Below are 14627 nucleotides of genomic sequence, written 5' to 3'. Positions count from 1 at the left end.
GAAAGTAACACCCAGAGTCTCTTCTCTGTGCTGTCTTCATGCCCTGTGTGCATCTGGTGCATATAGGTGCAATCTCATCACATAGCTCTAAACCACAGGTGTCTCCCAGCATCTCCCACAGCTGTGTCACCAGTGCAGACCTTTGCTGTCATGTCTGGTCTTCAATAGGCCACTGCCCACTTGCTGTCTCACACTTAACATGGCTTATGCTGAGCTTGCATTTTCTCCTTAAACCTGTTCATTTATTTTCCTCACTGAAACATCCAACCTATTGGACAGTCACATTAGCTCTGCTTGGAAGACATACTTCCAATTTGTCTATGTGTGTCTATCCAATGCCAGGTCTAAGCCACTTCTTAATTTACACCTCTCCTGCTCCAGCTATGCTCTGAATCTATTTTCTATCTATTAAAAGAGAATATAAGATCCTGTCATCTCATGCCTCTCTGCTTGGGGCAGCCCCTGGCTTCCTATTGCACTTGGAGCAAATCCAGAGACTTGTTCCTTCCAAAGGCTGGTGAAGCCCCAAACGCTGGCCACTCCACTGTTCCTCATGGCTACCCTTTCCTGCACCCAGACCTGCTCTTGACCCCAGACTGACATCTCCAGCCAAGCTTCTCCCCTGATGTCAGAGTCCTGCACCACTGCCAGCATGACTCCTGCTCCTGAGGTCTGGTGAGCACATCCAGTTCTGCCTCATCCTCTGTCTTCCCATCTCAGTAGATGAAACTTGGGTTTTTAGCTGCTGGGCCACCCTCACCTCCTTTCTTGCACATCCCACAACCAGTCCAACGGTATGTCCCGCACGCTCTGAGGCCACGTCCCACCTCCACCATGGCCACCCAGCCTGAGCCTCAGCGCCTTTGCAGGATCACTGCAGTGACCACTCGCCAAGACGTCTCCCTTCTTCTGCTCTGGCCTGCTACATTCTGTTTACAATGCAGCAGGGGTGATCTCTGGAAACCTCGGTAAAGCCACTTGATGCCTCTGTTCAAGATCCTCCCAAGGCTTTCCCTCTCGCTCAAAAGCTAAAATCTTCACCAGGATCCAAAAGGCCCCACATGACCCCACTCGAGGCCACGTCTCCAATCTCCCACTCAGCTCCAGCCACCCCGGCTTCCCTGCTGAGCCTGAAATCCCTGAATGCACCCCCCACCCCGCCCCGCGCTTACCATTTCTTCCCTAGATGCCTGCACAGCTTGTGTCCCCAGGCCTCCGCCTGTGTTGCCGGGAAGCCTCCTGGGACCACCCTGTTGACAGGAGCAGGAGCCCACCCTCCCAGCCCTGGTCTCAGGTGTCCCTTCCGTTTCTGAGCCATCTGTGTTGGTATTCCCAGGTGAGGACTTAGTGTTCTGGGGAGCGGAGACTTGCTATGTTTCCCAGGTGTCCCCATCGCCTAAAGCAGAAGCTGTGGGGTTGAAGGTTTTGGAATGAGTGTGAAGCAGAGGCCCCACCTGTTTCTTAAACATGGTGATTTCTCCTTCTTTGGGGCCTTTTTGACAGAGCTTCCCTCTCTGTCTGGAAGCTTCTTCCACCTGATCTTGTCCCACTCAGGTTTCAACTCCAATGCCCTTCTTTGGAAACGCCCTCCCTCATCCCTCCCTAAGCCCTCCACGGGGTCTCATGGTTTCTCGTTTGGTTGCTGCAGCTCCATGACAACCTCTTGTCCTCCCTAGCGCTCCGATGAATTCCTGTGCCTGGAACATTGCCGGGCACAAGGCAGGTGATGAGTAGGTATTTGCCAAACAAGGACAGTTACAATGGTTCGCAGGGCCTATGGCAAGCCCTTGTTAGAGCACTGCGGTGCAGGTGGCCAGCCCTGAGTTGACCAGACCACATCAGAGTCTTGTCCTCATCATGGCAGGCCAGGGTCTTAGAGTCCAGCTGGCAGAACACACCTGAGCTCAAAACCCCTCCAAGTTTCCCTGGATCACACAGCGTGGAGACCTTTCCGGAGGTGAGCAGCTGAGCTAGGCCCTCCTGGAAATCCTGACTTTGGACTGGGGAAGAGCAGGTGGAAGAATATTCCAGACTTGGGGAGCATTGTGACTCAGAATCTTGGAACCTTAGAGTGGAATGTGGATGGGATGAGCAAGGACTGTTCTGAGAAGGATAAGGAGACCTCTCGCCTTGGGGCTGGGTCTGAACCAGGGAGGGGCTAAAGAAAATCAGCAAGTTGGTGCCAGTTCCCCTCAGGGCCTCAAGGGACCTCTGCCTGAGGAATCAGCATTTGGCTTTGTAAGCACCAGGGTACTCCTGGAAGCTCCAGGATAAGCAAATGGAATGAGGCGGTAATTACTTTGGCAACAGTGTGGACTGCCTGAAGCTAGCAGTCTGGGAGGCGGGGACACCCCTGGAGGGTTTGTGCCAAGGGTCCACGGGGATGCTTGTGAAGACAGGAGGCCACTGTGGAAGTGCAGGGAGGCTGAAGGCCTCGGGGGTCACCGGGTGGGCTGCTAGAGGAAAACAGGGAGCCATGAGATGTGAGGCTGCGAGGATGCGGCTGCTGTGGGCCTTCATTCGCAGTTGATACTCCGTTTGGGTTGCTGCTGATTGTGAGACCTGACTCCTCTCCCTGACAATGCAGACTTTAGCCAAACTCTTCCCTGATCTGGGCCTCGACATCTCAAAAGCGCACCCCTGTGACTGGGGGACAGGAGTATTTTCTTCATACCTGTCACCACTCTACCTTCTAACACTGGGGAACATTGTGGACGGTGGCAAAACTGGGTAGAGATGTAAGAATGTCCTAACTGGACCCGGGTAAGCCAGGGTGCGGGAGAAGAGGGCCTCCCCAAGCCAGGGTCCTGGGGAAGACTTAAGTGATTTGAGTCCATCCAGGGCAGTGCCTTGTTAGCAGGCACCCCTAGGAAGAGCCTGGGACCAGGGCCAACCCTCCAGCCACGGCCTCCTGGGCAAGAAATAACTGCTTCTCATCTCTGTACTTTTTGAGTGGGAGGCAAACAGTCATAGCCGTGGGACATCTGTGGGGTCTCACTGCGGCCATGGGGGACTCCCAGCTCCTTTTTCCACATCGAGCTTATTCTCCTGCCCCCTCTCAGATGCCCCATGATATGGAGGGAAGCCCTTCGCCCCACACTTCTGGGACACACTTCTGACCCTCCCCTCTTCTCCCCACAACCATCCCCGCCTCCCCCGCCGTCTGGGCCATGACAGCCACCTCAGAGCTACAGCGCACAAGGAGCATTTCTGTCCTCGTGATTTCCCAAGGAGGGAAATAAAGACTCAAATACCTGCAAACCAAATCCTATCTTTGCTATAGCGATATAGTTCTCCTTTCCACGAAAAAAAGAACAGAAAAAAGAAAAAGAATTTAGGAGAGGAAGGAAAGACAGTGATGATGATGGTGGAAAGGAAACTGTTTAGTTCACCCAAGAACAGAATCTGAAAGTGGTGGTGGGGGCTGGGCAGTGGGGTAGGGAAGAAGGTCTCAGAGGCAACGGGGAATCGCCCTTCCCAGGGCTCTCCAGGAGCAGAGGTCCTCCGTAAAAAAAGACTTTAAACATTGCAGCACGGGATGCCATGGCTCCTTTGGATTTTGATTCCAGTTGATCCCCGGAGTAGGGTCCTAACCGGGGTCTCCCAGGTCGTTTCGCCGTCCAGGATGAAGCAGATCTGGCCCCTGGAAGGGCGCGCGGGCTGCTTGGGGACGGCGGCACCTTTTCTCGCGCTTCGCGGTTTCCTCTCTCCTACTGCAGCCAGCGCGCGTTTGCAGTGTTTTGGGACCGGACTGATGCTTCTGGGAAACGAAACTAAACCTCTCTGAAGTTTCCAGCTCGGGCTTTTTTTGTTTCCCGCTATCCGGCGTGGCCCAGTCCGGGCGCGGAGCGAGGGCGGGGCCGTGGCCACCGCGGCGGAAACGACCCGGGCCGGGGGCGGGCGGCGCGACAAGGGGGCTCTGTGCGGCACCCGCCCAGCCTGCGCCCTGGGGACTGCGGCCGGGCGGCGGGGCTGGACGGGAGTGGACGGGGCTGGGCGCGGGCCGGGCGCGCTGACCGCGGTCTCCGTGCGTCCCGCAGGCGGGGAGCCCGCACCGCCGCGCCCGGGCAGCGAGTGATGATCACCTAAGAGGCCGGCGCAGGCGGGCGTGAGCGGCGGAGGAGCCGGGCGCGGCGACACGCGGCCATGGAGCGGGAACCGGCGGGGACCGCGGAGCCCGGGCCTCCGGGACGGCGGCGGCGCCGGGAGGGCAGGACGCGCACCGTGCGCTCCAACCTGCTGCCGCCCCCGGGCGCCGAGGACCCTGCGGCTGGCGCGGCCAAGGGCGAGCGGCGGCGGCGGCGCGGGTGCGCCCAGCACCTGGCCGACAACCGGCTCAAGACCACCAAGTACACGCTGCTGTCCTTCCTGCCCAAGAACCTGTTCGAGCAGTTCCACCGCCCGGCCAACGTGTACTTTGTCTTCATCGCGCTGCTCAACTTCGTGCCGGCGGTGAACGCCTTCCAGCCCGGCCTGGCGCTGGCCCCGGTGCTCTTCATCCTGGCGATCACGGCCTTCAGGGACCTGTGGGAGGACTACAGCCGCCACCGCTCCGACCACAAGATCAACCACCTGGGCTGCCTGGTCTTCAGCAGGTGAGTCGGGCGGGCGGGCGAGCGAGCGCTGGGCGGCCCGAGGCAGGGCGCCCCGGGAACTTGGTGTTGGGCGCGGTGATTGGCAGGGGCTGGATGCTTGGAGGGCAGCTCCACTCAGGGTGGAGGGCCCGGCTGCGCGGGACCTGGTGCCGACCGAAGCCACAGCGCCGCCAAGCCCCCTCTGCGCCCCGGCCGCGGCTAAAGGGGCGCCCTGGATGCGGGGCGCGTGGGGATCCCCTCACTCCGTGTCGGAGCCAGAATCATCCCAGGGCTAGAAACCGACGGCCGCTGGGCATCCTCATCCACAGCCGCCCCCATCTGAAGTGAAAGGCAGGGAAAGCCAGCCTGGCCCCCTGGCCTGAAGTCCTTGCCTCAGTCCTCGGCCAGGAACAGTGGTCTAGGAACAGCCGGCACAGGACAGTAGAGCTCAGTCTGAGAACAGCTCGGCTCGGGACAGCAGCAAAGTGAAACTGCCGCCAAGTCCTGATGTGCCTGGCACAGCTCAGGTACCAGGGCAGGGAAAATAACAGCAGTGTCCATCCTCCACTGTGAGCCATGAGCCGCCAGCCAGGCACCGCCCGATAGCTGCCTGCCTAATTTTCTTCATCTTCACTTGCTTCCTCCGGGAAAGAGGCTGTGGGGGTTTGTGAGCCCTGCTACAGGCCGTACCGGGGTGACCCTGCTTTGGGCCTCTCCTGCTCTTCGCTCCCTGAGTTTTAGAGTCTGGGGCGGGCCTGTCCAGAGGCCTGCAGCCTTTTCATCCTTTATGCTCTCCACCACAAGAGAGCCCCTTGGTAGATCCATCTTGGAGCTGTGTCCAGCAGCCTGGACCACCTCAAGGCCCTGTCCCTGAGAAAGGTGGGTCGTCTTAGCTTTCCTCCAAAGCTCAGCCCATCCTTACCTCCTGCCTCACCTTGCTTGACCCTGGTACAGGGACTGAGATGGGCTTCTGAATAGAACATTAGCGGTGTCTGGCTTCCATCATGCATGGGGAGACTCTAGGAAGCCCTATGCCCTCTTAGTGGCAGATTGTTCCCCTAAAAGAGGAGGGTCACAGTGGTTCTTGCCTCTTACAGGCAGGTATTCACGAACACCTTAGACACAGACATTCATGGCTTGGATGAAGCCATGGATGCTGCCTCTGTAGCTGAGTACCTTTCTCCCTCCCAGCAACACTGCAGTGGTTATGCTCCATATTTATATAAACAGAGTAAACGGGTTCAGAGAAGTTAAGTAAACCTGCCTAGTGTCACACAGCAGCAAGGTCGTGGTACTCAGATTTGACCCAGGTCTTCCCGACTGCACAGGTTTTCGAATATTTCTGTGCTCGTGTGAAACTTTTCTAAGAGTCACTGGAGGCGCTTGTTAAAATAACAGTTTTCCAAAGTGTCTCACTCAGCAGGCCTGGGATTGAGCCCAGGAATGTATTAGATTAGTGTGCAGGTGACTCTGATATGATGGCTCACACTTTCGGAAACACCTCTCTGCTGCTCCCAAGCCTTGCCCTTTGGCCAGTCAGCAAGCGTCACTGTCATTGGACCGGGCTGTGGGATTTCCTGGCACCTGTTCACCAGAAGCCTGAGCAGGGACAAGAGTGGCACCCCTTACACAAATGCCCTCAGTGTCCCCTGCGCGAGGCCTCTACCACATAGCCCTGTTGGGGTTCAACAGTTTTAAGCCTTTGCACAGATACCACTTCCTGTTATTACTGAGCCCGTAACTCCTGTAGCCTCCTTTTTAGAAATACTTATGCCTCAGGAGAAATATAGTTTATTTTCAGTTGGCAAAGTGTTTTGAACCCATTATGTCACCTGATCCTTACAGTAACTGTCACACCCATCTTGCAGATGAAGAAACTGAGGCTGGGATCTAAAAGCCATTCTCTTGCCTCTATGACCTTGTAAGGCTTCATGGGACTTAGAAACTTCAGCTTCCACTTAGACTACACCCATGTATGTCCCCCTCCCCTTCCACTCTGCCCTTCACTCCAGGCATCTTAACTCTCCCTCAGACTCCGTCTTTTTCCCTAGTGAAGGAACTGCCAGCGTTTTTCATTCACTTCCCAGCTGCCTTAAGGACAGTGGGCCCAGTGCCCCATTTCTGTTTATTGTTCCCTGGGAAGGCAGGTCAAATTCTTCCAGTCCCAGAAAGGCTGTAAGAGGTGGTGCCAGGCCCTGGGAATAGAAGGAGGAGGAGGCTGGTTTCACCCAGAGTTTACTGTAGGGACAGATGGCACCGCAGGGCATGTCTACCAGGTGAAGTCCTGGATGGGGCTCCCAGCCCTGGGATGTAGGCGCCATGTCAGGTGAGGCCTCCCAGCGCAGGACAAGAGTCGAGGACGGTGGTGTGAGGCCAGGAAAATGTTGCCAAGCAAGATGGGGCAAAGGCCCAGTGCTGCAGTGAGAGATCGGGGGCGGGGGGTTGACAGGGTCATGGCACAGAGATAGAGAACAGGTTCTAGGGTACACTGGGGTGAAGCATTGACATGAAGCCCTGGCTGTCGGGACCTGGCACCCAGACAGCACAGAGGAGCCAAGGAAATGACTTCTGTGTCAGGCCAAGGTCTGTGCAGTGCCTTTGGTTGACTGCAGAGAAGATCAGAAGCAGGACTGTGAACTGTCTAGGTCTGTTTTGTGTGGCACCTCCTCCAAGTGTTGCTGCTCTAGCTGCTGTTATAGGAGTGTCGGTCCAAGTGTGCAACGCATTGTTCACAGAGAGTATGAGCAGACTTTAGCTAGAAGCCTTACCTGCTGCCACTGCCCCAGAAGTGACTTCTTGGACATTCCCTTGTATGTGGATGTGCAGCCCGTAGTGTGTCATCATTTATGTTATTATTTATGTGCTGTTTTCAGTGACACCATCCTTGGGCCCCTTTCTGTGAGCATCCCCTGTGGAGCCTGTTAGAAATGTAGCTTCCCAGGCCGGGGTGCTTGACAAGCAGTCCTCTGTTTCCTCCTTCTGAACCCGTTTTCTCCTCATGGATCTCACACGCTATTTAGGAAAACCCTCTTGAGCCACACTCAGCAGGTTGGAGGAGCGCTGGGTGATTCTGGGGGGTTAGGTCCTGCCTGTGGTGCCTGTGGAGGGGAAGGGCCCACCCACCCAGCATCACCAGGCTGTGGTCCAGTGGGATGAGGAGGGTGTGGGAAGCCCCTCTGGTCATATGGACCTCGGTGTTGGCTGAGGCCGTTCAGAGAAGCCATCTTCCCACAGCCCCTGGTGGGAAGAAAGGGGCTCCCTGCGCTTGAGACCCTGCCATTCAGTGAGCCCTGGTGAGAGTCTAGGGTGATGTGGCCTCCGGCTTTCGTGTGGGGCTCGGAATTCCCGTTAGCTGACATCGGCGTCCAACACTGAGTGTGCAGCTGGAACAGGGTGCATATCCCTGGGGGCTGAGGGCTGAGGGGGCAGCAGAGCAACCTCAGGGCTCCTGCTGGGCTGGGCTGGAGGAGGAGAGGGGAAGGAGAAGGGCACAGGGACTCAGCCCAGGCTGGGAGAGTGGCCGGCCGTTCTGCAGGCAGGAAGCAGAGATCCCCTATCAGAGGAAGACTGTGTGCCTTGCAGAAAGCGCTCTCATCCGCCTCTTCCACAGCAGTGGTTGGGGGGAAACCTTAAATCAGCAGACCTGGTGCTCTGCTCCCAGAAATGGAGTGTGCCTGGCAAGGGTCCTGCTGGAGGAGGACCTGGGCCAGTGACCTCCTCTCTCCCCCAAAGCCTGCCTGGGCTATTGTTATCTTTTTTTTTTTTTTCTTCAATTTTCTCCCTTTTGCTTATATGTACATTGTGATGACTTGAATATAATCTTATTGATACTTTTCAGTGTCTGTCTCCAGGATGATGTAACCAGCAGTGTTTCCGCAGGAAATAACCGGAGGCGACTTTTCCCTGAATCTTCTGGGCTCTGTGCTTGGGTCTGAGGGCGGTGTCTCAGTGTCTTTCCGTCATCTTTTGGGAGACAGGTAGTCAGGAGGTGTTCTCTGCTTATTTTGGAATTGCCCTACTTTGGGTCTCTTCCCCTCACTTTGATTTTCACTCCATTTTCCTAGTCCACCAGGGTTATTTATCCAACCTGTGTCCCCTGCCCTTCATGCTTTGTTGTTTCGGAAAAGCTGAGCAGATGAGATGGTGAGATTCTCATTGAACAAAGTCCACCTTTTGTTTTCTTTTCTGCCAGGGCTTTTGTTTCTCTTGTCTCCCCTCTGCCACTCCTCCTCCGTACCTCTTTCCCTTCCCTTCCCTTCCAGGTGAGCCTCGTCTCTTCCTCTGCAGCGTCCTTGGCTCTTTCGGGGCATATTCCCTCCATCCCTCCCTCTTAATGCAACAAGAGGCCAGCATTCAACACATCTTTCCCCTGGGAAGCACAGCATCTCTGTCATTTGAGTAAAAGGTTTGCAAAAGCAGAGACACCAGGACAAGACCCAGGAGTTAGAAATGCGCAGGGACCATGCCAGTTCTTCTTAAGCAGGGTTGACATTCCTGTAGGTAGGTTAGAGCACTGGACGCTTGCAGAATATTATTTCAACATTGCCATTCACATGTTTGTCAGAAATAATTTTTGGTACCTGTTACATGTCATATATTACTGGGCTCATGAGGTCAAGTTGCAGTGGATAAAGAACGTTTCTTTCCCTAAAACCTTGATTGTCATCCAAAGGCAGCCTTGTTCATGAGGCAGTTCTTTTTCTACTTGTTAATATGAGCCAAATGTTATATATGCAGAATTCCATTTTATCCTCCCAACGTTCATATCATTTTCACATCCCCATTCCACAGATGAGGAAACTGAGGCTTCAAGGTTCAATTGCTTGCCTAAGGTCACGCTCTGAGGGGATGGCAGTACCGTGATTTGAGCCCAGAACTACCCTGCTCTGATCCCGTGTTCAGTTATTACCTTACTTGCTATTCCCACCCCAAAAACAACAGGCCCCATTAAAATAATTATTCTAGAAAATTTCACATACCTAGAAATGTGCACATGTAGCAAACCGCCATGTACCATCATCCAGTTTCAACAATTAGCAACTCATGGCTAACATTATTTTATCTGTATTCCCACCTACTCCCTCCTCCTCTGTCATTCTGATGCAAATTCCAGACATCATGACGTTTTGCCTGTAAATGCATTGGTATTTGTCTTTAGAAAAGCATGACTCTTCTTAAAACTAAACTGTAAATACCATTATCATACCTAAAAAAATTATTATTTTTAAGACAGAGTCTTGCTCTGTTGCCTAGGCTGGAGTGCAGTGGCGTGATCACCGCTCACTGCAGCTTCCATCTCTTGGCCTCAAGTGATCCTCCTGCCTCAGCCTCCTGAGCTGGGACCACAGGTGCACACCACCACACCTGGCTAATTTTTCTTAAACATTTCACAGAGATAAGGTCTCACGATGTTGCCCAGGCTGGTCTCCAACTCCCGAGCTCCAGCTGTCTTCCATCCCAAAGGGCTGGGATGACAAGCCTGAGCCAGTGTGCTGGGCTACTTTCCTCATATTGTTAGATACCCAGTCTGTGTTCAGATCTCCACTTGTCCCATAAATGGGATGTGTACATTTCAATGTGTACGTTTGAATTAGCTATAAATAAGGCCTACTCAGCAAGTGGCTGATAAATCTTTTAAGTCTCTTCTAATCTATAGACTTTTCCCCCAGAAAACTCTATATTCTCTTTCTTTTTTTCTCTTGCAATTTATTTTGAAGAAATTGGGTTATTTGTCCTGTGGGGTTTTCCAGGGCCTGAATACTGCTGATGACTTCTGTGTGGTTTCAGGTAGCATGTTCTTCTCTACTGTAATTCCTGTGAGTTGGTAGGCGGGTCTGCACACTTCCTCAGCGTTTCATCAGGCTCAGGTTTGAATTGTTGTTGTTGTTGTTGTTTTGGTCTCCGCATTCGTAGGTGGTGTTCTGCACTTCCATTAGGAGACACGTGTGCTCGCTTGTCTTTTTGTGATGTTGACAGCCATTGATGATCATTGCCTATATCCATTGATTTATTAGAGGTTGTAAAATGGTGGTGTCCTAATTTATGATAGGAAATACTTTTATAAAGAGACACTTCCCCTCATCTACTACCTGGTTTTGCAGTGGTCCAGCCTATATAGTAAAAGAGAAATAAGTGCTTGATATTGGATCACTAACATCTTCTAACGCTAACTGTATTTTAGTCCATTCTCAGGTTGCCATGAAGAAATATCCAAGACTGGGTAATTTATAAAGTAAACAGGTTTAACTGACTCACAGTTCTGCATGGATGGGGAGGCCTCAGGAAACTTACAGTCATGGCGGAAGGCACCTTTTCACAGGGTGGCAGGAGACAGAATGAGTGCCAGCAGGGGAAATGCCAGACACTTATAAAACCATCAGATCTCGTGAGACTCACTCATTATCACGAGACCAGCATGGAGAAAACCGACCCCATGATTCAGTTACCTCCACATGGTCCTGCCCTTGACACATGGGGTTTATTACAATTCAAGGTGAGATTTGGGTGGGGACAGAGAGCCAGACCATATCAGTAACCAATTAGCTTTCTAAAATTCTTAAACTTTCTACTTTGAAATCGTTTTAGACTTAACAGAAGAGTTACAAAAATAGTACAGATGCATACCCCTTACCCACCTTCTTTTAATTTGAACATTTAACTGCACTATAATTTTCAAAAACCAAGAAAATAACACGAGTACAAAACTATTCACTAAGTCACATTCTTTATTTAGATCTGAACGGTTTTCCATTAATGCATTTGTAGGTTTTGGTCCGTATGTTTACATGTTGGTCTTGTGTCCTGTCACCTGCCTAACTCACTTATTGTATCTAATAATTGTTTGGTGGCTTCCTTGGCCTTTTTTATATAGAACCATTCATCAGTAATCAGAGATAGTTTTACATATTCCCTTTTAACCTGATATCTTACATTTCCTTTTCTTGCCTGATCGCCCTGCCTAGAAGCTCCAGTATAATGTTGAATAGGAATGGCAAAAAAGGATATCCTCCTCTTGTTACTGATCTTAGGGGGAAAGCATTCTCTTTTGCTTTTGCCATTGAGTATGATGCTAGCTCTCTCTGTGTCTCGTGTGTGTGTGTTTTAACCAATATCGAGATTTCAAGCTGTGGGATTTTATAGATGCTCTTTATCAGGTTGAGGAATTTCCCTTTTGTTTCTACTTTATTGAGTGTTTTTGTATCATGAAAGGATTTTGGATTTTGCCAAAGGCTTTTCCTATGTCTGTTGCAATGATCATGTGGCTTTTATGTGTAGTTCAATTAATATGACATATACTCACTGATTGATTTTCAAATGTTAAACCAATCTTGCATTCCTGGGATAAAACTTACATGGTCATGGTGTGTACAATCTGTTGTTATATTTTGCTGGATTCCATTGACTAGAATGTGTTGGAGAATTTTGCGTTTGAATTCATATGTGATATTTGGGATTGGGGGCAGTGTGTGTGTGTCTTTGTCTGGTTTTGATATCAGAAAAGTACTGCATTGGTCTCATAGAATGAGTTGGGGAGTGTTTCCACTATTTTCTTTTTTCTTTGAGACGGAGTTTCACTCTTGTTGCCCAGGCTGGAGTGCAATGGGGCGAGCTCAGCTCACTGCAACCTCCGCCTCCCAGGTTCAAGCGATTTTCCTGCCTCAGCCTCCAAGTAGCCGGGATTACAGGCACACATCACAACGCCTGGCTAATTTTTGTATTTTTCTAGTAGAGACCAGGTTTCACCATGTTGATCAGGCTGGCCTGGAACTCCTGACTTCAGGTGTTCCATCCTCCTCAGCCTCCCAAAGTGCTGGGATTACAAGCGTGAGCCACCACACCTGGCCTATTTTCTTTTTTGGAAGATTTTGTGAAGATTTGGTATTAATTCTTCATTAAATGCTTGGAATAATTCAACATTGAAGATAGCTTCAGTCTGAGCCTGGGCTTTTTCTTTGTGGGGAGTTTTAAAAATTACTATTGCAACCCATTTACTTGTTATGAGTCTGCTGAGATTTACTTTCTTCTCAAGTCGGTTGTGATAGTGGTATCTTTCTAGGAAGTTGTCCATTTCATTGAGTTACATAATTTGTTGTTGTAGAGTTGCTGATGGTATGCAGCATGCGCTTGTAATCCTTTCTATTTCCATGAAGTCTGTAGTAATTATTGTGATGTGGTCTAAAAGCGATTTTCTTTCCCCCCATTCCTTCTCTATTATTAACTAGAATTCTTAGAATAGCTGCTTTTCTTTCTCATTGATTAGTATACTCTATGACTGATGTCATTGTAGTCGAATGGAAATTTGTTTTATTCTGGGGATGATCAGTGGATATGAATGTAATTGATCCTTTTGCTCATACTGTTCCAGCTATGGCCTTTGGGAGCTCTTTCAGGCTGGCTCTCCTGTCCTTCACAGGCCCCATCCTTTCTTCTTTCTTGACTCTCCCTTACTCTCTGACTACATGGGATGTTCTGGGCTCATCTATTTTGGCTGCCCCAGCTCTAGAATCAACCACTTCTCCTGCAGGCTATATAACTTTTCTAAAAACATATGTTATTATGAATTTGTGGATCTAAATATAATTTGTTGGTTTTGGTTCATTGTAGTTATTATTGTAATTGATTTCTTTGGTCAGTAGGAACCAATCAAGTTGTGTCCCGAGTCTTTTTTTTTTTTCTGAGACAGAGTCTCACTCTGTTGCCCAGGCCGGAGTGCACTGGTGCAATCATAGCTCACTGGAACCACAGGTCGTCTTGTTTTTGGTTGTTTTGTTTTGTTTTAGCTGATTCTTTTGGATTCCACCAGGTCTTACTAGTTTAATGCAGTTCTTCTGTACCTTTCAGTGGCCTTTGAAGCCCCACCTGTCCCCAGGTGCTATACCACGGCCTGCGTGGCGCTCATTTAATGGTCATTCATTGTGATGATTGTCAATTCTCAGGTTCCATCCTTCCTGCAAGGTAGGGGTCAGGGGTCTCATCTAGGGGGGAGTACTTCCTTTCCGATGTGTTGGCAGACATTTAACAATCACAGTGACTGGCAGTGTCCCTGGCACTGGTACTCACAGCCGGCATTGCTGGTTGATATGTGATGCCCCCACCTGCCTTTCCCAAAGGCCAGTCAGGCCTTCACCGAGAAGAACCTTTTAAAGACAGGGCTTCCCCACGTTTTGGGAAGGTTGAGAAGGGGCAGGGTGACTGTTAGACTCCTGCTGGTCACAGCACGGTGCTCCAGCTTCTTGTCGAACTCCTGCAGCAGGGGAGCCCACTGTGCACCTTTGTATAAAACTCACCTTGCCATATTTAGCACAGTGACAGAACTTACAGGAAATATGAAGAGCTATTTTGATTTCTGCTTTTTTAGAAGACTCTTAGCTTGACTTTCTATGTTTACTTGTTTTGCATTTTCCCGGAGTGCAGTTTGTACGAATTACCCTGCACATACCTTGTGGTTATTTTTCCACTGGGGATACTGTATTTTGGAATACTTTGCCTACCAAACTATTTTTATTAGGCAATTAAGAATTTTTATCCTCATTTTAAGTTAGAGACAATGAAAACGCCCTTGTAGGGCCTAAAGGAAAACTTTTCCTTTGTCCTCTGAATGTTTGCTGGAAATCAATTGACAAAAGTCAGATTAATAAGAGAAAAGGCATGCACATTTATTAACATGCATAGCACAGAAGAATTGTAGGAGAATGATTGCCCAATCTCAGTGGAGTATGGAGGGTTATATACCCTCTTTCTTAGGGGAAAGGGAGATGGGAAGTGGGGATGATTTTAGGGGGGCAGTAAATGGCTTTTAGGGGAATTCACTGTGCTTGAAGAACACAGCAGAGGCTGGGCCACAGTCTTTCAGACCTACAGAGCACACAGTGGTTTGTGACAAAAGCCTGTCCAGCTGTGTTGACAGACTTCAGTTTTTCTTCCCACAATATGAATTCAGTTAATAAAAACTTGTTTTCCTCTTTGGAGTGTCTGGATTTTAGGGAGAGAAGGGAACTTCAGTTCATCTTGGGCTTTGGGTGAGACAGAGGATTGAGAGGTAGGCTTGGGGGG

General features: G+C 50.6%; 1 protein-coding gene across 1 annotated transcript in view; it reads left to right on the top strand.

The window, feature by feature from the left end:
• The first annotated feature begins 3713 nt into the window (after positions 1–3713).
• The window catches only part of ATP10A (ATPase phospholipid transporting 10A (putative)), a 189891-nt gene continuing 178977 nt past the window's right edge, over positions 3714–14627 (top strand). Inside the window, exon 1 of the mRNA XM_023190428.3 lies at positions 3714–4595. Within this exon, the coding sequence (XP_023046196.2) occupies positions 4147–4595 (449 nt within the window). The 5' untranslated portion in view covers positions 3714–4146. The remainder of the gene's footprint in view (positions 4596–14627) is intronic.

This window comes from Piliocolobus tephrosceles, chromosome 6 (genome assembly GCF_002776525.5).
Source record: "Piliocolobus tephrosceles isolate RC106 chromosome 6, ASM277652v3, whole genome shotgun sequence".
NCBI classification, from domain to species: domain Eukaryota; kingdom Metazoa; phylum Chordata; class Mammalia; order Primates; family Cercopithecidae; genus Piliocolobus; species Piliocolobus tephrosceles.
The sequence above is the reverse complement of the archived record's forward strand: the minus strand, read 5'-3'. Positions and strand labels throughout refer to the sequence as shown.